Source organism: Oncorhynchus keta, chromosome 13 (assembly GCF_023373465.1).
Source record: "Oncorhynchus keta strain PuntledgeMale-10-30-2019 chromosome 13, Oket_V2, whole genome shotgun sequence".
Lineage (NCBI taxonomy): Eukaryota > Metazoa > Chordata > Actinopteri > Salmoniformes > Salmonidae > Oncorhynchus > Oncorhynchus keta.
The window spans coordinates 19,420,079-19,446,862 of record NC_068433.1 but is presented as its reverse complement, the minus strand read 5'-3'; the positions used below and the strand labels follow the sequence as shown (position 1 = coordinate 19,446,862).

General features: G+C 42.6%; 1 protein-coding gene across 5 annotated transcripts in view; it reads left to right on the top strand.

Moving 5' to 3' along the window:
* LOC118392709 (multiple PDZ domain protein-like) overlaps window positions 1–25,970 on the top strand; it is a 69,226-nt gene extending 43,256 nt beyond the window's left edge. For all 5 annotated transcript variants that reach the window (XM_052459519.1, XM_052459518.1, XM_052459516.1 and 2 more), the window contains 21 exons: window positions 2,339–2,392; window positions 4,274–4,430; window positions 6,141–6,337; window positions 6,644–6,735; window positions 7,774–7,849; window positions 8,127–8,207; window positions 9,110–9,199; window positions 9,935–10,009; window positions 12,938–13,103; window positions 13,955–14,103; window positions 15,207–15,290; window positions 16,512–16,705; window positions 17,786–17,933; window positions 18,265–18,351; window positions 18,650–18,752; window positions 18,838–18,878; window positions 19,096–19,218; window positions 23,611–23,715; window positions 24,014–24,123; window positions 24,330–24,453; window positions 24,735–25,970. In XM_052459519.1, the coding sequence (XP_052315479.1) occupies window positions 2,339–2,392; window positions 4,274–4,430; window positions 6,141–6,337; window positions 6,644–6,735; window positions 7,774–7,849; window positions 8,127–8,207; window positions 9,110–9,199; window positions 9,935–10,009; window positions 12,938–13,103; window positions 13,955–14,103; window positions 15,207–15,290; window positions 16,512–16,705; window positions 17,786–17,933; window positions 18,265–18,351; window positions 18,650–18,752; window positions 18,838–18,878; window positions 19,096–19,218; window positions 23,611–23,715; window positions 24,014–24,123; window positions 24,330–24,453; window positions 24,735–24,881 (2,403 nt within the window). In that variant the 3' untranslated portion in view covers window positions 24,882–25,970. The remainder of the gene's footprint in view (window positions 1–2,338; window positions 2,393–4,273; window positions 4,431–6,140; window positions 6,338–6,643; window positions 6,736–7,773; window positions 7,850–8,126; window positions 8,208–9,109; window positions 9,200–9,934; window positions 10,010–12,937; window positions 13,104–13,954; window positions 14,104–15,206; window positions 15,291–16,511; window positions 16,706–17,785; window positions 17,934–18,264; window positions 18,352–18,649; window positions 18,753–18,837; window positions 18,879–19,095; window positions 19,219–23,610; window positions 23,716–24,013; window positions 24,124–24,329; window positions 24,454–24,734) is intronic.
* Window positions 25,971–26,784: the final 814 nt, after the last annotated feature.

Sequence of the window (26,784 nt, the reverse complement as noted above, 5' to 3'; positions counted from 1 at the left end):
GGTCAATCATACAGTGTATAATATACTCTCTCAGTGTAAAATAGTTTATTTTTGTCCCAGTTTCCCAGACCCAGATTAATTCTACTAATGAACTCAAAAGCATGCTCAGTGGAAAATCACCATTGAAAGTGCTTTTGAGTCCAGGAATAGATTGTGCCTGCCTGGGATACCAGCTCATAAAGTTTTGTGAACTGAGAAAGAATTAAGGAACAGGAAAAGCTAAAAGAACATAATAGCCAATATGTTCAGTACCCCAAACCACAAGGTTCACTGCCATGTTGCTGTTGTGGTTTCTGGCTGGCAGGCAGAATATATTAAGTCAGCTCCTGGTTGAGAGGTGGTCAGGCTTGGGTGGAATATCGATCACCGGCCTGCCTACCTCACTGGACGCATCATTTGAGTTTTCCCTATGTGTAACGTGTACAATAACTACTCTGACAAAGGGTAATCAATACTCTAGTGTAGCCAAGCTTATACAATCACAACTCATGAAAAAAAAAACACTGATATTTTGCTCAGGCTACCGTTTTTGTTGTATTCAAACAAATGTTTTTAATATACACTACCGGTCAAAAGTTTTAGAACACCTACTCATTCAAGGGTTTTTCTTAATTTTTTAATATTTTCTACATTGTAGAATAATAGTAAAGATATCAAAACTACAAAATAACACATATTGAATCATGTAGTAACCAAAAAAAGTGTTAAACATCACTTAAAAATATATATATTTCAGATTCTTCAAATAGCCACCCTTTGCCTTGATGACAGCTTTGCACACTCTTGGAATTCTCTCAACCAGCTTCACCTGGAATGCTTTTCCAACAGTCTTGAAGGAGTTCCGACATATGCTGAGCACTTGTTGGCTGCTTTTCCTTCTGCGGTCTGCGGTCCAACTCATCCCAAACCATCTCAGTTTGGATGAGGCCGGGGGATTGTGGTCAGGTCATCTGATGCAGCACTCCATCACTCTCCTTCTTGGTAAAATAGCCCTTACACAGCCCGGAGGTGTGTTGAGTCATTGTCCTGTGAAAAACAAATGATAGTTCCATTAAGCTCAGACCAGATGGGAAGTCGTATCGCTGCAGAATTATTTGTTAGCAATGCTGGTTATGTGTGCCTTGAGTTCTAAATAAATCACAGACAGTGTCACCAGCAAAGCACCCCCACACCATAACACCTCCTCCTCCATGCTTTACAGTGGGAAATACACATGCAGAGATCATCCGTTCACCCACACCACGTCTCACAAGGACACGGCTGTTGGAACCAAAAATCTCAAATTTGGACTCCAGACCAAAGGACAAATTTCAACCGGTCTAATGTCCATTGCTCGTGTTTCCTGGCCCAAGCAAGTCTCTATTTCTTATTGGATTCCTTTAGTAGTGGTTTCTTTGCAGCAATTCCACCATGCAGGCCTGATTCACACAGTCTCCTCTGAACAGTTGATGTTGAGATGTGTCTGTTACTTGAACTCTGTGAAGCATTTATTTGGGCTGCAATTTCTGAGGCTGGTAACTTTAATGAACTTATCCTCTGCCACAGAGGTAACTCTGGGTCTTCCTTTCCTGTGGCGGTCCTCATGAGAGCTAGTTTCATCATAGCGCTTGATGGTTTTTGCGACTGCACATGGAGAAACATTCGAAGTTCTTAACATTTTCCGTATTGACTGACCTTCATGTCGTAAAGTAATGATGGACTGTCGTTTCTCTTTGCTTATTTGAGCTGATCTTGCTATGATATGGACTTGGTCTTTTACCAAATAGGGCTATCTTCTGTATACCACTCCTACCCTTGTCACAACACAGCTGAATGGCTCAAACGCATTAAGAAGGAAAGAAATTCCACAACTGAACTTTTAAGAAGGCACACCTTTTAATTGAAATGCATTCCAGGTGACTACCTCATGAAGCTGGTTAAGAGAATGCCAAGCGTGTGCAAAGCTGTCACCAAGGCAAAGGGTGGCTATTTGAAGAATCTAAAACAAATCAAAATATATTTCATATTTAATACTTGTTTTGGTTACTACATGATTCCATATGTGTTATTTCATAGTTTTAATGACTTCACTATTATTCTACATCGTAGAAAATAGAAAAAAGAAAGAAAAACCCTTGAATGAGTAGGTTTTCTTAAACATTGACCGGTAGTGTATATGGATTATTTTACTTTACTGAATGTACATTCTATACATTTTAGACATTTACCATGCAAGCCTCACCAATTTAAATACAGTATGATGTCTCACTGTTGTAAGTTCAACCTTTGCTGATATGTAATTTGATGACAATGCCTAATGGTGTATTTTTCATGTCTCCGTCCCTCTTGTACATAACAGTCCTCAACCACGGACACCAACGAGGAGAGAGTGGCACGGCGCAATAGTGACAAGGTTAGTGTCTCTATGCAACCTTCAAACCTGCATCAAATACATATGTCAAATAATTTCAAATACTTGAGGTGCTCTGGATTTAGCTCGGAGCAAGCAAACAAGCACTGCTCAAGTACTGTATTTGAAAGTGTTTGGGCGACGGTCTTTTAAACTTAGGTAATGCCTGTAACTTGACGTTGTATTGTCGTAGAAGTCTCAAACCAAATTTCCGCAGGGCTTTGGGAAACATTTTTTTGTTCATCGTGCTTTTAATGTTCAGGTCCCATCACAACGAGTGAATGTGTGATTGCATACACATGACCCTTCAGTTATCCAGTTTTAGTCCGCAATAACGAATCATATTTAGCTCATAAAATTTGGATTGTTAGTAGACCTAGCAGTTCACTCATACTCTCCATCATAGAAGTGGAGTGAAGTTTCTGCCTTTAGTTTCGCTATGATGCTGTCCTAGAAAGTCACTGACTATTCTCTGTTCTTTGTAGGAGGTTGAGTGTCACAGTAGACTATTCCTACGCCTCTCCCCAACTAACCCTTTCACTCCTACTCCGTTTAAGGTTTGTGGGTCTTTGTGTTGTCGTGCTTTTCACCTTCTATTTCCATGTATGCTCGTACGGTTGTGTTATGGAATATATGTGGAGACACATGCTGGACAGCCCTTACATGCATGCATGCTGTCCCAGCATCTTTTCACTCAACCTGTTTGAATACCTTTTTCTTTTTTTGCCTTTTGTTGTTTACAGATAGCATCGATACAAATGTCCGAATTTTGGATCTTTTTGCAAAATGTGGAAATTGAAATTGCCAAATTCATCCCCAAAATATGCAATGGTTTGATCCGGAATCAAAATGCATTTGAATTTAATTACATTTATCAAAATAGTCCATTGTTTTCCTTTGTATCCATTATCAGGTTTGTATTTTTATTTATTTCACCTTTATTTAACCGGGTAGGCCAGTTGAGAACAAGTTTTCATTTACAACTGCGACCTGGCCAAGATAGAGCAAAGCAGTTCAACACAAAAAACGCAGAGTTACACATAAACAGACGTACAGTCAATAACACAATAGAAAAGACTATATACAGTGTGTGCAAATGTAGTAAGATTAGGGAGGTAAGGCAATAAATAGGCCATAGTGGCGAAATAATTACAATTTAGCAATTAAACACTGGAGTGATAGATGTGCAGAAGATGAATGTGCAAGTAGAGATACTGGGGTGCAAAGGAGCAAAAAAAATAATAACAATATGGGGATGAGGTAGTTGGGTGGGCTATGTACAGGTGCAATGATCGGTAAGCTGCTCTGATAGCTGATGCGTAAAGTTAGTGAAGGAGATTTAAGTCTCCAGCTTCAGTGATTTTTGCAGTTCATTCCAGTCATTGGCAGCAGAGAACTGGAAGGAAAGGCTGCCAAAGGAGGAGTTGGCTTTGGTGGTGACCAGTGAAATATACTTGCTGGAGCGCGTGCTACGAGTGGGTGCTGCTATCGTGGCCAGTGAGCTGAGATAAGGCGGGGATTTACCTAGCAAAGACTTATAGATGGCCTGGAGCAAGTGGGTTTGGTGACGAATATGAAGCGAGGGCCAGCCAATGAGAGCATACAGGTTGCAGTGGTGGGTGGTATGTGGGGCGTTGGTGACAAAACGGATGGCACTGTGATAGACTACATCCAATTTGCTGAGTAGAGTGTTGGAGGCTATTTTGTAAATGACATCGCTGAAGGCAAGGATCGGTAGGATAGTCAGTTACTTTACCGACTGAATTTAACAATACAGCTTTAGGTTGTAGTCAGCTACACCTGCCATGTTGAAACTAAGCGATTGTTATCTGCCTTTTTGCCACACAACAAATCTATTTTCCCGATACTTCTGTGATGTGGCAGCCGCCAAAGCGGGAAGCGGGAAAGACATCGTCCACCACTCCTCACCTCTCTCTTCCTGTGGTTCCCCACGTTGGAGAGACAGACACGGATACTCTGACAGAGATTCCCGACAGACCGTCCCAGACAGAAGAGGAGGATAAGTTTGGCTACAGATGGAGTGAGTGTGACTCTATGAACAGATCCAGGAACAGTTTGCCTTCCTCTTAATTCTAACCATGGCCATTATGGAGGGGGGAGGACTGACCATTATGGGCAACTGCCCCCTTAATGAAAGGACCGAAGTTGGCTAACCCAAGTTATGTTATCTGGGTTCTCACATTGCTATTAGTGATCATTACACAATGAATAAGCCCATGGGCCCAGTCCAGAGACCCCTCCCCTAGCCCCTACTCCCTAGGCACTTGTGGAGAACTGGATAGATTTGAGAGGGGAAAGTCCAACAAATTCTTAAGAGGTCAATGTGCAGCTACTACCATATTTATACTCCTTTCAGATTTACAAAAATATCCACTGCACAGTGGGTAGGAAGTAGGGTTTGTTTCTAGACTATGCAATGGATTCAGATATTTCCCTTTTGGCTTGCCTGCTCCCATGTGCTAGGACCTAGTGGCCACTAGAGGGCCTCCACATTGCTATCATGGTCTTGCCAGTGCTTGAATTGGGCCGGAACACACCGGTACACCCAAAATTCTAACCGACACCAATTTCAGTCCACTTCAAGAGCTAAGTATTTTTATTTGTATTTATTATGGATGCCCATTAGTTACTGCCAAGGCAGCAGCTACTCTTTCTAGGGTCCAGCACAATTATGCCAGTTATATACAATAAAAAACAACATTACATTACATTTACAACAGATTCTCTTCACAGTCCCCTCTGTTCCATAATGTGCTTGCATGAGTTACTTGATGTGGAATGGAGTTCAATGTAAGTCTTGCTACTAGGATCCCAAGGCAAGTGAACTAGACTAGCACAGTGATATTATACCTATCCAGTTATTCAAAATGAAGTGCTTTGGGCCTTCAAACTCAACTCTGGACCTCGAAGCCAGTCCCACTGTGTTTTTTTTTCATTCCTCCCCTGCAACACCAGGTGGGTGCAATTATTTATCAGGTAGAACAGAAAAGCAGCAGGCTCCGGACCTCGTAGGGTAAGAGTTGAATACCCCTAGCCTAGGGGGTAGGGAAAGGGGTTGTTTCTGGATGGGGCCTCAGGCTCTTCTGATTACAGGCAGTGTAGTCCCTCCTGGGCCCCTGGTGTGTGTGTGTGTGTGTGTGTGTGTGTGTGTGTGTGTGTGTGTGTGTGTGTGTGTGTGTGTGTGTGTGTGTGTGTGTGTGTGTGTGTGTGTGTGTGTGTGTGTGTGTGTGTGTCCTGTGGTGATCCGATTAATGAGGTGGAGACTGGAGAGGTGAGTCAGTAGTACAGGAGCATTTAGGCATACAGCCCAGAACAACATAGATGAGAGATATAGAGAGAGAGAGGCCTGTCAGTCAGGGAGTGTAATAGAAGAATTTGACTCTTGTGAGATGTTGTATTGATTATGACTTTGCATTTGATGTTATCCTTGCGCTTAGAACCCTTTTGTTTAATTCCCATTAATGACTTCTCTGTCACATTCTTCTTATGTTTGGGTTGTGAGTGTAGTAAGTCAAGAAAAGCCAGCTTAAATCCAGCTTAAAGCCATACTATAAAATACATAGAAATCTATCCATTATAGCTGTATGTGGCTCTATTCAATCATTTCACATGTGAATTATAATTATACAACACACACAGGTTGCAGTCAAGCCCTCCGCTGTTTTTCACGTCCATCAGTATGATTTGTCAGTGTTTCAACCCATTTCAATCTATCTACTGTTCTCTACAGAGAACATCAGTCAGAGGTACGACAGCCTCCCAGGGCTTCTCCACATTATTGAGTTGGAGAAGGGGAAGACTGGCCTGGGCCTTAGCCTGGCTGGCAACCGTGACCGCTCCCGTATGAGCGTGTTTGTGGTCGGGATCGACCCCAGTGGAGCCGCCGGCAAAGACGGTCGCGTTGTGGTCGGGGATGAACTGTTGGAGGTGAGGTGCTTGGATTAGTAACTTAGTGGTCACAGATGCTTTAGATGGGTGCTCCTTAACCAGGAGTTGATGCCCAGTGGTTATTACTGTGTTGTATGGTCTGAATCAGACAAATATGACTTGATTTAGATTCTCCTCTCTGATTTGAGATCTGCGTTGAGTTTTAGTCTCGACTATATTATCTGAGGTTTGGAGGAAGCAAGCAAATTTAATGACAGTTGCTGAATTGAATAGTATTGCATCGAATTCAATTGAATAAAGTGCTATGAAGACAGTAGTAATAAGTACATTTCTGCACCCTATCAGATCAACGGGCAGATTCTGTATGGGCGGAGTCACCAGAATGCCTCCTCCATCATTAAAAGTGCCCCATCGAAGGTCAAGATCATATTCATCAGGTGGTGTATTTGAAGAAACAGGGACATATATCCCAAGTCCTTATCTCCATCCCCCAACCAAGTATTGTTTCAAGTATCTTTACCAAGTGTGAACGAGGATAAAAATGTATAGATACTGTAGCTCAGTGTTTCCCAACTCCAGCCATCCAGTACCTCCAACCATAAACATTTTTTGTTGTAGCCAAGGACAAACTCACCTGATTCAACTTGTCAACCAATCATCAAGCCCTCAATAAGTTGATTCAGGTGTTTGCTGTTAGGGGTAGTGGAGGACTGGAGTTGGAAAACACTGTTGTGGCTGAGCCCCTTCAATAGCAAAGGACTAGTTCAAGTCTAATGTGTCACCATATAAAGCCCAGTAGAGGGAGCTGTGGTGTTACAAAGGACTGATGTAAACTGATATCAGGGAAGACACAAGGGGCATCTCAATATTCCAAGATGTCTTCTTCTATTACCTGTGTTCCTATCAGTCAGGATCCGTGAAAACCCAGCTAGTTATCACACATAGACAGGCCCAAATGAATCAGACCAAAATAAGGGATTCTCGACTCACGGGCAGGAACACACACCACTTAACTCACCTGATAGCCTCAATTAGACTTGTGTGGTTTACAGACTCAGCCTGCGTCCCAATTGACTCAATATTCCCTACATCAGGGATCATCAACTGGATTCAGCCGCGGGCCTATTTTTTTTCTTGAGCGGATGATCAGGGGGCCGGAACACAGTTAGAAATAATTAGTCAACTGCAAATTGACCGCAAGAAGCCCAAGCAGATAGACTATTTGATTTAAACATAATAATTTCATACGGTCACATATATCTCTCTATTATGCGTAGGAATACTTTGGAACAAATTTCCATAATTCCATAAAGTCCAACCATTTAAGACAAGAAGTAGTGCACTGTATAGGGGAAGGGATGCCATTTGGGGCACAGGCTCTGTGATTCATATGAGCTATAAGTATCAGACAGGCAGAAAGCTGGCTGTGATCTCCTCTGATTGGTGATTTACTCTGAGTTATGACTGGTGGGCAGGAACACAGATGCTCTCAACCAGATGGCTGTGGGACCAGTGAGGGAGCATGGAGACACACTGGAGCCCCAGACAGAGGTAAACACACACACACACACACACACACACACACACACACACACACACACACACACAGGTGCACACAAAGGCATAGTACATACACACACATGCGGGCATGCACACTGACACACACACACACACACACACACACACACACACACACATGCTCACACACACATGCCACATGCATACACACATGCATATAAAATACCTTACAGTGTGAGGCAGCTCAATGACTAAAAATACACTCATATATTCTACTCTTTCAATCTCTTTATTATTCATTTTCTCACAGCTGGAAACATGTTCTTCCATTGCACCCTCGGCGATCGATGTCGACATGTTCAAATATGTGCAGCACGTCATTCTGCTGAAGGTGAGACACTCAAGACTCCCATGCTGCTCTGCTATATGCTACCTGGAGAAGCTCCCGTGCTGCTATGATTTATATAACCTCAGACCTTTTCAGGAAAAGGTTTTATTGATGAGGTCATAAAACAAAGGGAAGTAGAGAGAACCATAGTGAGAGAAAGAGAGAGAGGTAGGGGGGGTCGAAATAGCCTATTCTAGTTTAATAGGCTGGTAAAAGTGAGAGAGTGGAGAAAATGGGCCTATTCTAATTGGATAGTCTGTTATCAGAGAGCCAGAGAGAGGAGGAAGCAAATGATCGAGGAACGACAGCAATCTACCCTAGGAACTGAGAAAGAGCAGGATAGACAGACAGAGAGAGAAAGAAAAAATAAGAGAGGGGGATGTGAACCTATTCTAATTTAATGGGTCTTTTGACAAGCCAAACACCTGGATGGGAGTCTCAGCTGAGCTATCTATCCACATGGTCTATTAGAGGATCAAGGTATGAAGGTAACATCTGGTATGGGTACATACCAGACACGTACTTCCCTGTAACTTCCTCTCGCTCTACAGGAACAAAAGATCAAGATGCTGAGTGAAGCTGGATAGTGTTCATTACGGCACATCGTACCAAAACATTTTGCCATAGAAAATGTAAACAAGTGTTTCGTATTAGTCAAGTTCAGATGGTACCTCCCTGTTTCTTTAGAGTCTTTGATGCCGGTAGAACCATAATGCTCCAAAATGCCTCACAATTTAGAAAACAAACCTGTGTTGTTTCTGATCGCTATGTTCATGCTTAATGTGTCGTCATGCACATTTCATGTGCATAATTATGTTTTCAATTGTGATTCACTGTGCCTATAATTATGGTTGACAGGGAGCTATTGAGTACAATTCAAATACATTATCACCGTTTAACTCTAGGAGGAGGGTGGATTCGGCATCACTTTCAGTGAGGACACCAAGGATGGGCTTGTGATTCAGAGTATAACTGAAAAAGGACCAGCAGGAAAGGTATGTCACTCTACTGTTTCTTACTCTTCTGATTCAAAGAGGTATTCTCTATCAAAGTGTTCTGGGGGACCCACAAAGGGAGCAGGTTTTTGTTCCAGCCCAGTGCAAAACCACCTAATATTGCTGGTCACATGTGGCTCGGTTGGTAGAACATGGCATTTGCAAACGCCAGGGTCATGGGTTCAATTCTCATGTGGGACCAGTATGGAAGATCAAAATGTGAAAATGAATCTACTGTCTATCTGCAAAAATATAAATAACTAATCAACTGCTCATTAGGACCTTTATTAGTTGAATCAATAAAAGGCTGGGTTGGAACAAAAGCCTGTACACCCTGTACTACCTGCCCTATCAAGCAAAAAGGCAGTAACTGCTCATTTGATCAAAAATGAGTCAATGTCATTTTTGCTACATTAAATACATGCTTAATCATGTGGACTAGTATCCTGCCTGTATTGTAATGTGTTTTGGAGAAAATGGGGGTCATGTTAGCAGTTACTACATAAAGTTACTGTGAAACCAAGGTAAATAAAAGGCATATTTCTCAGTTCCACGCAATGAGTAGTTGCTGCCTGTTTGCTGGGTAGGGCAGAGTAGTGGTCCATGACTAGTTTTAAAGAACAATACTCTACAGAAAATCCTATTGGACAATCCTACATGTTATGCTAATTGGTTGCCCACATATTACCCATTGCAAAACATTCTCTAACACCAGTCCTGTATTTCTCTATGCAGGACGGCAGCATCAAATCTGGAGATCAACTCCTGGCTGTGGAGGATAAGCCAGTGATGGGCTACACTGTGGACAGGGTAAGAGCTGCCTCTGCAGCCATTTTAGACCCACACCCTATTCCAGGGTTACTGTATATTATCTTGCTGAGTGTTAGTTAAGTAATAAGGCCTGAGGAGGTGTGGTATATGGCCAATATACCACGGATAAGGGCTGTTCTTAAGCACGACGCAATGCGGAGTGCCTGGACGCAGCCCTTGGCCGTGGTATATGGACCATATAGCACAAACTCCCGAGGTACCTTATTGCTATTATAAACTGGTTGCCAACGTAATTAGAGCAGAAAAATACATGTTTTGTCATACCCGTGGTATACTGTCTGATATACCATGGTTGTCAGACAAAGACAATCAGCATTCATGGCTCCAACTACCCGGACAGTGGGGCAAAAAAGTATTTAGTCAGCCACCAATTGTGCAAGCTCTCCCACTTAAAAAGATGAGAGAGGCCTGTAATTTTCATCATAGGTACACTTCAACTATGACAGACCAAATTAGAAAAGAAATCCAGAAAATCACATTGTAGGATTTTTTATGAATTTATTTGCAAGTTATGGTGGAAAATAAGTATTTGGTCAATAACAAAAGTTTATCTCAATACTTTGTTATATACCCTTTGTTGGCAAGGACAGAGGTCAAACATTTTCTTTAAGTCTTCACAAGGTTTTCACACACTGTTGCTGCTGGTATTTTGGCCCATTCCTCCATGCAGATCTCCTCTAGAGCAGTGATGTTTTGGGGCTGTTGCTGGGCAACTCCCTCCAAAGATTTTCTACGGGGTTGAGATCTGGAGACTGGCTAGGCCACTCCAGGACCTTGAAATACTTCTTACGAAGCCACTCCTTCGTTGCCCGGGTGATTTGTAAGTCGCTCTGGATAAGAGCGTCTGCTAAATGACTTAAATGTAAATGTAAATGTGTGTTTGGGATCAGTGTCATGCTGAAAGACCCAGTCACGTTTCATCTTCAATGCCCTTGCTGATGGAAGGAGGTTTTCACTCAAAATCTCACAATACATTGCCCCATTCATTCTTTACTTTACACGGATCAGTCGTCCTGGTCCCTTTGCAGAAAAACAGCCCCAAAGCATGATGTTTCCACCCCCATGCTTCACAGTAGGTATGGTGTACTTTGGATGCAACTCAGCATTCTTTGTCTTCCAAACACGACGAGTTGAGTTTTTACCAAAAAGTTATATTTTGGTTTCATCTGACCATATGACATTCTCCCAATCTTCTTCTGGATCATCCAAATGCCCTCTAGCAAACTTCTACTGATGGTAGGCTTTGTTACTTTGGTCCCAGCTCTCTGCAGGTCATTCACTCGGTCCCCCCGTGTGGTTCTGGGATTTTTGCTCACCGTTCTTGTGATCATTTTGACCCCACGGGGTGAGATCTTGCGTGGAGCCCCAGATCGAGGGAGATTATCAGTGGTCTTGTATGTCTTTCATTTCCTAATAATTGCTCCCACAGTTGATTTCTTCAAGCCAAGCTGCTTACCTATTGCAGATTCAGTCTTCCCAGCCTGGTGCAGGTCTACAATTTTGTTTCTGGTGTCCTTTGACAGCTCTTTGGTCTTGGCCATAGTGGAGTTTGGAGTGTGACTGTTTGAGGTTGTGGACAGGTGTCTTTTATACTGATAACAAGTTCAAATAGGTGCCATTAGTACAGGTAACGAGTGGAGGACAGAGGAGCCTCTTAAAGAAGAAGTTACAGGTCTGTGAGAGCCAGAAATCTTGCTTGTTTGTTTGTAGGTGACCAAATACTTATTTTCCACCATAATTTGCAAATAAATTCATTAAAAATCCTACAATGTGATTTTCTGGATTTTTTTTGTACCTATGATGAAAATTACAGGCCTCTCTCATCTTTTTAAGTGGGAGAACTTGCACAATTAAATATTTTTTTGCCCCACTGTATAATTTAATGTAGAATTCAATGGCTATTAGTTCATTTTTGGTTACCACGGCAACATGCTAGCTACTTCAGTGGATGTTGAACAAATGAACACATTTCAAATGTGGTCAATTATAGCCTTGGTGTAACGGCGTTCTTCGTTTGTCGAAAGAGAGTCGGACCGAAATGCAGCGTAGTGGTTACTCATGTCTTTAATGAAATTAATCGCGATACATGAAATAACGTAATATACAAAAACAACAAAACGGAACGTGAAACCTAATTACAGCCTATCTGGTGAACACTACACAGAGACAGGAACAATCACCCACGAAATACAAAGTGAAACCCAGGCTACCTAAATACGGTTCCCAATCAGAGACAACGAGAATCACCTGACTCTGATTGAGAACTGCCTCAGGCAGCCAAACCTATGCAACACCCCTACTCAGCCGCAATCCCAATAACTACAAAACCCCAATACGAAATACAACAAAATAAACCCATGTCACACCCTGGCCTGACCAAATAATAAACGAAAACACAAAATACTAAGACCAAGGCGTGACACTTGGTATTAAAAGCGATAATCAACTCGGGGCTCTATGCGTTCTCTGAAAAATAATGCAACTCCGTGAAAGGTCAGTTCCACTCCGCTGGTGCGTCGTCGAACACACCTTTCACGTGGTTCATTATTTTCCATAGAACGCATAGCCCTTCGTTTATTATCCCGTACATTGACCATCTGTTGGGGACTACACTCTTAGAAAAAGTGTTCCAAAATGGTTCTTCGGCTGTCCCCATAGGATAAGCCATTTTGGTTCCAGGTAGAACTCTTTTTGGTTCCAGGTAGAACCCTTTTTGGTTCCATGTAGAACCCTATTGGGTTCTAAAGTAGAACCTTCTGTGAAAAGGGTTATACTTGGAGCCCAAAGGGGTTCTACCTGGAACCAAAATGGGTTCTCCAAAGGGTTCTACTATGGGGACAGCTGAATAATGCTTTTAGGTTCTAGATAGCACTTTTTTTTCTATTAATTTTTTTTCCTACATTTCAGGTGCACTCTTTACTGAAGAAGGCCAAAAGCTCAGTGAAATTGACTATCTGCACAGACAAGTCATCGCCCCTTCTCCCTCACTGTACTGGTCAGGCAACCAGCCTAGCCAGCATTCATAGAATCTCCATGGCTACCCTGGGCCAGTCTGAGTCAGAGCCAATCAGGAGTAAGTAAACCGCTTGTCATGTGTTGTCAGGAGGAAATGTGATAGATCATTAGCAATTGGGTTTATTAAGCATTAACAACCTAACTGAGGATGTTTTACACTTAAATATTGGAGCTAGTTATAACACAAAATCTGAAAGAAGTATGATTCAATCAGTTAGATAGAGCAGAGTTATATGCTTATAGGGCAAGTGCCCCCAACTTCAATACCAATCACTTGGTATAGAAATCACGTCTGTGATTGTTAGTCAATACTGTTTCTGTTGATTTACATAATGGAGAATAAACCAGATACAGTATTAAAAAAATATAATATTCAATCACTCAAATGTATTAGTAAAGCCCTTTTTACATCAATAGTTATCCCAAAGTGCTTATACACAAACCCAGCCAAAACTCCAAAGAGCAATATTACCTAAATATACCTTATACAGTAAATTTCATATTTCTTTTTTTTTATTTTTTTATTTTATGTGCTAAAATGTTGTTGTTTTTTAATAAAAAAAAAGGGTTTTGCTTTGTCTTTATGGGGTATTGTGTGTAGATTGATGAGGGGGGGAAACAATTTAATAGAATAAGGCTGTAACATAACAAAATGTGAAAAAAGTGAAGGGGTCTGAATACTTTCTGAATGCACTGTATACCTTGTCAACAGTGTCGGAAGAGATTTTAGTCTGACTTCAGCCTGGCATCGAATGGCTTCAGCCAATATTTTTGTCATTGGGGTATATTGAATGGCATGCCAATAATAATCAGAGGAGTTGGCTAAAAGCACACACAGATCTGGGACCAGGCTAGAATTAATATATTTATTTGATCCTTTCATCTCAATTTCCCACTCTCTCTCATCAGGCTCTAGCCGCTCATCTACCCCTGGTACTCTGGCTTCCTCTGACCCTGTGACCTGTCCCATCATCCCCGGCTGTGAGACCACCATAGACATCTCCAAGGGCCGCACAGGCCTGGGCCTCAGCATCGTGGGGGGCTGTGACACTCTACTGGTAGGCCAAAGACCACGACCAAGGAACTTTTCATCAAAGTAGCTCTGTGATGACTGTGGATATGACTGTGGGCTTTTGAAGTGTCCACTCGTGTTATACAATAATATCTGAACTTGTATTTCTGAGTAATCTATGACAGAACGGTTGTTGGATCTCAGTTATAAGACTGCAAATTCACAGATACTGACAAAGAATATGGGTTAGTTTGACATAGTTTTACATATATACATAGTTTTATCTGGAGTTTTAAATCAGAATTTACAATGTGTTTTTGTCCAATTCTATATTTTATAAAAATACGTAAGATACAATTAGTCCCAAGTTCAGCCACTAACAGCAGGAGAAGACCCACTACTACTTAAATAATGACACAAAGTTGAAAGTTTGGTTCCTGTGCTATTAGAGCTGCTAGTAGTATCCCGGGCGGAAATAGCTGTGGAGGCAGTGGAATGGCAAAGGAATATAGGAAGTGATGCAGTCTGTCACACACACACACACACACACACACACACACACACACACACACACACACACACACACACACACACACACACACACACACACACACACACATATACACACACACACACATACACACACACACACACACACACATATTCACACACACACACATACACACACACATACACACACACACACACACACACACACACACACACACACACACACACACACACATACACACACACACACACCGCTGCTCCTCTCTCCCCTCCATTCTGTTTGCTCAGCCAGGCCTGAGGAATAGCCATTTGTCTAGCCTCAGCCACAGGAGACAATATCCAGGCCTGGAATGTGACCATTGACCATTGACCCACCTCCCACATACACAGACTCCAGCTAATGCCAACCTGTTCCACTCTGCCTCTCATGTATTCCTGAACTCCTTTGTCTTGTCATTCATTATATTATCTTCATTTCTCTCTCTCTCTATCTGACAACGTCTCTCAATTTAATCTTCGTTCATCCCTCCTCCCTCTGTCTTCTATTTCTCCTTCCCTCCAACCACACACCTCTCCGATTTCGTCACTTGTTTCTTCGCCTCTCGCATACTCTTCTTTCTTTTGCTTCTCTTTCTCCAGGGGACCATCATCATTCACGAGGTCTATGAGGACGGAGCTGCCTCCAAGGATGGGAGACTTTGGGCTGGGGACCAGATCCTGGAGGTATTGGAACACGTTCGCTGTAGTCTCATTATGATATAAATGGCTAAACAGACCCTAGATCAGCACTCCTACTCTGAGACTATTTGGCCAGGCCCGTACATCTTCAGCAATCCCGTGTGATGGACAATATCAGATAGGAGAACCCAATCCTAACTTGAGATAAAGGCACATATTTCACTCTCTGGTATAATATTGTGTTGCAATACGTACGTGAATCTTAAGAATCTAAGGATTTGGTTCATAGTCTAAAGAAGAACTTTGCAATTTCACTTGAATCATATATAACATCTAAAATTGACCAGTCAGCATGTATAGATGGCATGATATATAGAATGACATCTTAAAAGCGATCTTAACTCTCTGACAGCCACCCCTTTGCCCTTTGCTTTGTTATGGAGACTAGGGGTGTGACTGGGGCAGTTAGTCATGGTAGCTCAGTCAACCCCTTTCAACGCACACAAACACACACACACCCTTATGACTTAATTACCCCTCCCCTCTCAGTAATTCACTTTGGGCCACCAGCCAAGCCGTAGTATTCATACTGCTCATGATAGGGTCAGGGGGAAAAGTGAAAGAGTGGCCACCCATTCTGTGGTTCAAGCAGAACCAATGTCATTAGTGACCCATTTCAGTCTGCTATGGCTATGCTAGCGCTAATGGGGCTATTTCCCCTTGATATGGACCCTTAGAATAGGTTGCGGTTCTCAGCTCTAAGCTAAGTACCTTACGAGGTTTTCAAAATGTATAGACCTACCCTCATGCTAGCTGTTGACTGTGTATGTCACGCTATTCACATCCTTCACCAATATTCGTGTTTGTCAATGTGTTTCAGTCTACAGTGTTTATATACATAGGAACAATATCAAATGCTATTGATTGTACTCTTGCTGCAACATTTTTAAATGGACAAATCTGTTTTTCTCTCTCTCTCTCGCAATCTCTCACTCTCTCTCTTTCTCTTGCAATCTCTGGAGTTCAGGTGATATAAAGCAAAGCTCATAGCTACATGATTCTCATTTTCTAAACTCTGTTGAACAGCGGTCAACCTTAGCTAGGCCTTGGATGGTTGACGTGTGATTTATTTTTCTCCTCTCTCTTTCTCTCTCTCTCTCTCTCTCTCTCAATATATATATATATATATATATATATATATATATATATATATATCTCTATCCCTTCCTCTTTCATCTCCCCCTCCCTCCCTCCCTCTCTCCACAGGTGAATGGCATTGACCTGCGCGTCGCCACTCATGATGAAGCTATCAACGTGCTGCGCCAGACCCCTCAGCGGGTGCGTCTCAGTGTTTACAGGGACGAGGCTCAGTACAAGGAGGAGGACCTGTGGGATGCCTTCACCGTGGAGCTGAACAAGAAGCCCGGCCAGGGCCTGGGCCTCAGTATCGTGGGGAGAAGGTACTAGAACCTATACGTCTTCTAGGGACGTTTGACTGAAAACATTTATGGGATTTCGTGAAATGTACCCTGCAACAAGGGTGTCCTAAAATGTACATCATAAATAATGGATGTCCTAAAATGGATGTCTGTAAGGATGTTGGAGATAAGCTTTCTTTTACTAGGATGGAGGGCCCCTCAAGTATTTAGGATGTCGAGTCATTACACAAGCCATCAGAGATTTACTAATCCCCTATTAGACTCACTAGAGCTGTGTGTGTGTGTGTGTGTGTGTGTGTGTGTGTGTGTGTGTGTGTGTGTGTGTGTGTGTGTGTGTGTGTGTGTGTGTGTGTGTGTGTGTGTGTGTGTGTGTGTGTGTGTGTGTGTGTGTGTGTGTGTGTGTGTGTGTGCCACAGGTTGTTAAGCAGCAGGGTTCAATGTGTTTGACCTTTCCTAACTCAGTGATTGACATCGGTCAGTGAATTGACTAGTTGCTCGAAAACCATATTAGGCATTTCAAGATTTAAATGTGTTTTTCATTCAACATATGGATCGAAAAAGGAAACATTCTCCAACCGGTACCGAATATAAGAGTCATAACTGGAACGGGTATCGGAACAGAACAAATTCCCAAAGATACCCAGCCCTTGCCCTAGTAGATAGACAAGCCTTTGGACCCTGCTTTACTTTAACCTACAGATCCTGAACCGCCATGTCTCTTACTGGGGTAAAACAAAAATATATATAAAAAATGGATGTCATCCAACTACAGCAGGTGGCGATAGATAGATAGATAGATAGATAGATAGATAGATAGATAGATAGATAGATAGATAGATAGATAGATAGATAGATACCTTATTTATTTACCTTTACCTTAATTATTTCCACAGCCTATTAGTTAAATACAACATTTTGTGACGACACAAACAATTATGACACTTAAAAGTACATCATTTGATTTGATCTTGTATCTATCTAACACTAACTACAAAATGCTCACACACAAATGACAGACACATTCACAGAGACACCAAGCACTCACACTAACATAACATAAACCCTGGTTCACTCGAATGATGATGTTTCTATCCCCAACAGGAACGACACAGGGGTGTTTGTGTCCGACATAGTGAAAGGGGGCGTGGTGGAGAGTGACGGGAGGCTGATGCAGGGAGACCAGATCCTGTCCGTCAACAAGGAGGACGTCAGAAATGCCACCCAGGAGTTAGTGGCCGAGCTGCTGAAGGTGAGCCTATATAGAAACCATGGGAAGTCCCATCTGGGTCAAATTAAGCCTGGTCCCAGATCTATTTTTGCCATCTTGCTAGTTACATATACATTACCACAGGTTTGGCTATAAAGCACAAACAGATCTGGGGCCAGGCTTGGTTCAATGTGTTTGTTGTCTCATATTAAGTTACAAATTGTTAATAATTTATGTATTGGGGAATTTGTTAAAGTGTGTTGTTTTGGCTCTTTTCCCATCGGTTGGTGTAGAATACGTCACTAGCATCTGTTATTTTAATGGTTTGTTTAGGTAAAAAACATTTTATGTGTTTACATGTTTGTGTTTACAGTGTGGTGTGGGACCCATAGTAATGGAGGTGGGCAGATTTAAAGCCGGGCCCTTCCACTCTGAGAGGAGGTTCTCACAGAACAGTCAGGTAAGCTGCCATTTTGTTTTCTGGACCTTAATTATATGCTGGGGACTGTTGAGGGGGCAACATTACAGCATGTTTAGATAGAAATGCATCTAACAGATATGACCCATGTAGAATAGGGACACCCTGTCAGCTCTATTCATTGAAATTCTATCTGAAACTCTGATGATTTCAGCTCACTGAATACACCCCAGTTCTTCTACTGCCATGTCCTATTGGTAGTCCTTAGTCCCAAAATGAAAAGAAGGAAAGAAACTTATGCCATTAATTTTTAAGTTTCTCTTCCCTTGTATTTGGGTAGATGAGTGAAACAGGCAGCTGCAAGGTGACCCCTCACTCTCTGTCAGCCTCCTCTGGAAGCCTCCAAGTGGACTGTCACAGCTTACAACACACACATCAGGAGTGTAAGACATTTTCAGTTAACGTGTAGTGGATTGGAAAACTGAAGCTGGCTTGATTCATTTAAGCTGTTTACTGTTGTTTGCACAGCACCGGACCACCAGGAGATCAGAAGTGTTGAATTCACGAAGGTCAGTGTTCTTTTATAATATTCATCATTATTTGGAAAAACAAAACAGTTTTTTAGCTTGTCCTTGTATTAAGATAGATGCAACATACAGATTGTACTGGTTTTTCACTACTACTGTTCCTATATGTGTTTCATTTGTCTTTAGGGGGGGTAACTTACTACACCTTGTGGTTATAGGGATTTAAGTACTTTGTGTAATTGGTTGTCTTTCCTCATAGGGCCCAACTGATTCCTTGGGCATCAGTATTGCGGGTGGAGTGGGCAGTCCCCTGGGTGATGTGCCCATCTTCATCGCCATGATAAACCCTACTAGCCTTGTTGTCCAGACACACAAACTCAAGGTGGGTTGGTACAGCAGCAGCTGTAGGGTCCTGTTAATAAGGATCTCTATAGATCGGTGTCCCACCCATGGGACAGTTGAGCTAATGTGCGCTAATGCGATTAGCATGAGGTTGTAAGTAACAAGAACATTTCCAAGGACATCGGCATATCTGATATTGGCAGAAATCTTAAATTCTTGTTAATCTATTGTTACGCGGAGTGGAAGAGGGGAACCCAAGAGCAGACTCAGGCGAGGAGACTGGGATGAGATAACCAAGGTATTTATTGAAACACAGGGGGGAGATGGATTGCAGGTCAGGGTTGCTGGAAACCAGGTGCGGAGGCTGAGGCTGGAGCGAGAGGGGTTGAGACAGGGTAAGCAGGTCCAGAGGGGAATCCAAGGGAGTAGTAGAGTGGGGAATCCAGGACAGAGTAGCAGGATGACGAGACTTTGGACTGGAGACAGGGACCAGAGTCAGAGCGGGCGGAACTGTAGCGGAGAGAAAAACAGGCAAGGAAAACAGGCACAACAGGTTCCGAATAGTATCCAAACGGCTCAAACCGTAGACTGACTGAGCAGAGATTATGATCTGGCAATGTGGAATTGGCATGGCTGAGTATTTGTAGACGTCTTGATTATGTAACAGGTTGCAGCTGGTGGGGATCAGCTCTGACTCCAGCACACCTGTCCCCGCCCACACAATCACACACAAACTGAGAGAGAGAGAAAAGAGGGAGAGAGTATTGGGGGAGTGGCGGCGGGTCAAGGAGACACAGGATGAGCAGTAGAGTGCGTTGCAGGAGCAGATGTGACATCTAACTGCACTGTCCAATTTACATTAGCTATTACAGTGAAAGAATACCATGCTATTGTTTGAGGAGAGTGCACAGTTATGAACTTGAATAGTTATTAATATTCCAATTAGGCACATTTGGGCAGTCTTGAACAAAATGTTGAACAGAAATAAAATGGTTCATTGAATCAGTTAAAAATGTTGCTAATACACTGCTACCATCTAGTGGACAAAATCTAAATTGCGCCTGGGCTGGAATAATACATGATGGCCTTTCTCTTACATTTCAAAGATGATGGTGCAAAAAAAATACAAAAAAACGGTTGGTGTTTTCTTTGTATTATCTTTTACCAGATCTAATGTCTTACATTCTCCTACATTAATTTCACATTTCCACAAACTTCAAAGTGTTTCCTTTCGAATAGTATCAAGAACATGCATATCCTTGCTTCAGGTCCTGAGCTACAGGCAGATAGATTTGGGCATGTCATTTTAGGAGAAAATTGGGGAAAAGGGGACGGATCCTTAAAGAGTTAAACAGGACAGGGCTATGTAGGCTATGTTGTTGGTTGAGTTCTAGAACCCTCATAGAAAGTCCGACTCCGCAGATCACATGGAATCAGGAGCTTCAACATGTCGACATGTTGGTCATACAAATTCCCCAAAGCTACAAATGCAAACATCAGTATTAAGTCAACTTCTAGAATATTTACAACTAAGTGTATTACCCCTTCACTTGTGGCTGGTTCACTTGGGGCGGTGGGCTATTCAGATTTGAGATTTGTGTGTGTAACTCAGATTTTTTCATAAATCGTTCAGTGACGTCAATGTGGGTTGTGGGTGAAAATTCTATCTCAAGTCTAAATACTCCCCTTAGTCAGTTTCAAGTCATCACGTAGGTTGGTCCCATTAGGCTCGAGGGCCTTCACAGCTGAAAGTGATGGCCTATGGCCTCCTGCAGAAGGACAGACAAACTAACCATTGTAGCCCCCACATACAGACTGGCAGCAGACAATACTAAAGCAGTAAGCCATCTGGGACCATATATCTAACTCTACCCATAAAATGTAACAGAATAGAGGGCCTGTGTGGATGTCTTGAATAGAATATCTATGTTGGTATCCCTTCAAAAGCCCACTCAGACCATTCCCAGACAGTCCTTGCTAAGAAGCTGTTTTTGTTTCCTTTTTACACTTTAATGGAAAACAATCACATTGGTATCCCTTCAGGGTGAACTAAAACAGGCAAGACACAAAGCAGAGGTTTTGATACATATGGTTCGCTTGCATTAGATATGACCTAAATTAATGTTATCAGTTGTTATCTCAGGGGTCGATTTAGTATTCTGTCTCTAACCCAAATATATCGATATTACAAACATCGTGTCCAAGGGGTTATGTATGACCTTACTACTTCTAATATTTGAAATCAAAGAAAAAAATATTTAACTAGGCAAGTCAGTTAATGTCACGGTCGTCATAAGGATCGGACCAAGGCACAGCGTGGTATGCTTACAGTCTCTTTTTAAAGAATGAACAAAAACACTGACCGACACGCTATACAAACTAGTGCTGACAGGCAACTAAACATAGACAAGATCCCACAACTAACAATGGGGGAAATGGCTATCTAAATATGATCCCCAATCAGAGACAACGATAAACAGCTGTCTCTGATTGGGAACCATATCAGGCCAACATAGACTTACAAAAACCCTAGATGACAAAAGCCCTAGACATACAACAAATAGGGTACCCACCTCTGTCACACCCTGACCTAACCAAAATACACTGCTCAGAAAAATAAAGGGAACACTTAAACAACACAATGTTACTCCAAGTCAATCACACTTCTGTGAAATCAAACTGTCCACTTAGGAAGCAACACTGATTGACAACACATTTCACATGCTGTTGTGCAAATGGAATAGACAACAGGTGGAAATTATAGGCAATTAGCAAGACACCCCCAATAAAGGAGTGGTTCTGCAGGTGGTGACCACAGACCACTTCTCAATTCCTATGCTTCCTGGCTGATGTTTTGGTCACTTTTGAATGCTGGCGGTGCTTTCACTCTAGTGGTAGCATGAGATGGAGTCTACAACCCACACAAGTGGCTCAGGTAGTGCAGCTCATCCAGGATGTCACATCAATGCGAGCTGTGGCAAGAAGGTTTGCTGTGTCTGTCAGCGTAGTGTCCAGAGCATGGAGGCGCTACCCGGAGACAGGCCAGTACATCAGGAAATGTGGAGGAGGCCGTAGGAGGGCAACAACCCAGCAGCAGGACCGCTACCTCCGCCTTTGTGCAAGGAGGAGCAGGTGGAGCACTGCCAGAACCCTGCAAAATGACCTCCAGCAGGCCACAAATGTGCATGTGTCTGCTCAAACGGTCAGAAACAGACTCCATGAGGGTGGTATGAGGGCCCGACATCCACAGGTGGGGGTTGTGCTTACAGCCCAACACCGTGCAGGATGTTTGGCATTTACCTGAGAACACCAAGATTGGCAAATTCGCCACTGGCGCCCTATGCTCTTCACAGATGAAAGCAGGTTCACACTGAGCACATGTGACAGACTGGAGACACCGTGGAGAACATTCTGCTGCCTGCAACATCCTCCAGCATGACCGGTTTGGCGGGGGGTCAGTCATGGTGTGGGGTGGCATTTCTTTGGGGGGCCGCACAGCCCTCCATGTGCTCGCCAGAGGTAGCATGACTGCCATTAGGTACCGATATGAGATCCTCAGACCCCTTGTGAGACCATATGCTGGTGCGGTTGGCCCTGGGTTCCTCCTAATGCAAGACAATGCTAGACCTCATGTGGCTGGAGTGTGTCAGCAATTCCTGCAAGAGGAAGGCATTGATGCTATGGTCTGGCCCGCCCGTTCCCCAGACCTGAATCCAATTGAGCACATCTGGGACATGTCTCGCTCCTTCCACCAATGCCACGTTGCACCACAGACTGTCCAGGAGTTGGCGGATGCTTTAGTCCAGGTCTGAGAGGAGATCCCTCAGGAGACTATCCGCCACCTCATCAGAAGCATGCCCAGGCGTTGTAGGGAGGTCATACAGGCACGTTGAGGCCACACACGCCCTGACCTTAGATATCTGTTTTTCTATATATTTTGGTTAGGTGATTAGGGTGGGTACTCTAGTTTTTGTATGTCTAGGGTTTTTGTATGTCTATGTTGGCCTGATATGGTTCCCAATCAGAGACAGCTGTTTATCGTTGTCTCTGATTGGGGATCCTATTTAGGTAGCCATTTGCCTCATTTGTGTTGTGGGATCTTGTCTATGTTTAGTTGTCTTAGTGCACATCAGTAGCGGCACGGTTTGTTTTGTTAGGTGAGTTTCAGCTTATTAAAATGATGTGGAACTCTACTCACGCTGCACATTGGTCTCACTCATACAGCGATCGTGACAGTTAAGAACAAATTCTTATTTATAATGACGGCCTAATATTATGTGTTTTTTACTTTGATTATTTCTCTATTGTCTTTCTCTCTGCATTGTGGGTAAGGGTTCGTAAGTAAGCTTCTCCCTCTTAGTCCACAATGTTTGCCAACGCATGTGACTGATACATTTTGATTTGAACCTTGTGACCTCTTTGTGACCTCCAGATCGGTGACATTATCGTCAGTATCTGTGGGACTGCTACTGAGGGTATGAGCCACAGCCAGGCCGTCACCCTGCTGAAGAACGCTACCGGCACCGTCGGGCTTCAGGTCAGTGAAATACTTCTCGTTCAGTCATTCTCCCAACTACAGTAAGCTTATACTGGTCTTTTAGCGACAATGCCCACTTCATCAATGATAACTGTGTATTATCTGTAGCTTGTTTGATATGGTTACTGTCATCTGTCATGTTGTCTGCAAATGTTGATTAATATTGTCTATCTCAGCGTTACTAAAATGTGAGACAAATTCCTGTAAAAGGCCAATAACTGAGCTGATGAACTGAACGATTAAACACCCAAATGACCTTTTCACATATCACTCATCTTGCAACCACAAAACCCAACAGGTGGTAGCAGGGAGTGATACCACAGTGACCGGCCCCTTTCATGAGCAGACCGCTACCGGACTCTCAGTCTCAGGTCTTACTGCTACTAGCATCTTCCACGATGACCTGGGGTACGCACACACACACCTGTCGTTCCTGTGAAACCCGTACAAAAGCTAGATAAACATCAACTAGCAGAGGAGGCTGTTGGGAGGAGCTATAGGAGGACGGGCTCATTGTATTGACTGGAATGGAATGAGCCCTTCCTCCTATAGCTCCTCCCACCAGCCTCCTCATATCTAGATATCTAATGACAACAATTCTGTTTGTCCTACAGACCTCCTCAATATAAGACCATCACACTGGACAGAGGCCCAGACGGACTGGGCTTCAGCATCGTTGGTGGCTTCGGGAGCCCACACGGAGACCTGCCCATTTATGTGAAAACCGTGTTCGGAAAGGTTGGGGAAATCTCCTCTTTTTGCTAAACATACTTTATAATTAACAAAAGCAGGTCAGTATTCTGACCTGAGATCTGCAGGGGATTTGCTTGTGCATATCTGACGTTAGAATACCTCTCATTAAAACTAAAGGTAAACCACTTCATAATGCTAAATTTGTATATTTCTTACAAGCTAATTTGAACATTCTTGAAACGTGATTTGGAGATTGATGTAATCTATTCCTTTTGAGTTGATAGTTAAAACGGTTGTAATTGAAAGTGTGGGTGTGTTTTCTCCAGGGGGCAGCATCAGAGGACGGGCATCTGAAGCGAGGGGATCAGATTATGGCTGTTAACGAACAGAGTCTGGAGGGGGTCACCCACGAGGATGCCGTGGGCATCCTGAAGAGGACCAAAGGAACAATCACCCTGACTGTGCTTTCCTAGATGCACACATAGACAAAGAATCATACCTCGAGGTAGACACACACATACACACCTAAAGAAATATATACTGTACAAGTATACTGAAATGTGAACACACACTACCATATGTTCCTAAGCGCTAACCTTGTTTTGTAGCGAGAACCACTGTGATCAATATTATTTGAAGCTACTGCGGGTAGACTGACGTATTCACTGGACACTGTGGCTCAGATCATCTATACTCTAGTTTTCTGTGCTCGGACATGGACTGTAGTGTTATGATATTTAGGGTTAATAGCCCTTGAAAAGATTTCTATAGAATGAGGGCCATTATTTAAGGCTAATGCTACTGTAAACTGCTGTCCGTCCACTTCTATATTGAAGTCACTGTGGATCTAGCGAAGAGACAGAGCAAGTCTAGACTCTTTGAATAACATTTCAGTAATTTTTGAGTAAGGTTTTATCTGTGATGCAAAGCACCTTTTCAGAAGGGACATCTGAAATCTTTGGTTTCTTGGTCAGAAGTTATACCGACCAAGTCTAAGTGTGTGTGTACGTGGTCACAGTCAGGGAACGGAGAGTGTGTGTATGAGACATTCACTGCTGCTAATGCATATGATGATGTGAAGCCTTGTTTTACACTATTTTAACGTTCAAGTATTAATCGTTTTTTTTCTGTCATGACCGTACTTTGTCATAATATGATAGAAGGTGAAACCAGCCAACTTCTATGGTCTATCTCAGTGGTCTCCAACCCTGGTCCTGGAGAGCTACTGGGTATGCAGGCTTTTGCTCCAACTTAGCACTTGCACAGCTGTTTCACATAATCAACCGTTGACATTCTTCAATATGGACCACGATTAGCCTAATCAAGTGTGTTAGTGTTGGGTTGGAGCAAAAGCCTGTACACCCGGTTACTCTTTGGTAGGAGTTGGTGCTCCCTATCTATCTCAAACATTAGCTGGATACCCCATGTTCTAGTTTCACAATAATGGATCCCCATGACGTCAGTCACACTCTTGTCACCCACTATACATGTGTACTTAGTATCTCCAGCACAGTATTGAGTTGTTCACAGGCTGAATTAATAAAATGTACCTTCAAACCCCAGTTATTGATTGATTTTCATGTGTTCTAGTTCGGTAAAGTCACAGTCCATAGGCTCTTCAGTTGTGTGGCTAACTGGTTTCTTAACAGTTGATGTGAATTCTATTGAGACTTGGTAATGAGCCAGCTGGGGGTTATTATTGGAGGCCCATGGCATGACACAAGACCCTCACATCTGACTAATATATTTTTTCATGTTTATTTATTTTGAGGATGTGCGGAGCAACTGTGGATTATATATCTGATGTCTTAATCATGGGTATGGCCAGATAATAATATATTTATTTTCAAAACCACACATCTAAGTAGAATTGTAAAGTACATGAAAACAGAATTTTGGTTGAGTTGACAACTAACGTGAATCCAACGTGAAATTTAAAAAAAAAAAAATGTCTCAATGTCATTGGATTTCAGTTAAAAGCTGTGAGAAAAAAATATGAAATTCCCGCAAGTTAACTTCTTTTCAAATCCAATCAGTTTTCCATATTGATTCAATGTAACCAAATTGAATTCTGTTTTTAAATGACGTGTCATCAACATTGATTCAACCAGGTTTTGCTCAGTGGGTTCATGCATCAGAAAGTAGTCTTGTTTTTAAATTACTTCATCCTGGGCTGTGTTCATTAGGCATGGCAGTAGAAAATGTAGCTAAGAAATAAGAAACACTTATTTTATGTTACAAATGTTTTTTGGGTGTGTTCCCTAATGAATAACCCTAGGTTATTCTATGAAGCTTGTTTTCGAGAAGGCGGTAGCGAAAGAAAGCTATCCGACTGGGCACACGCATCAATTCAACGCATATTCCATGTTGCGTCAA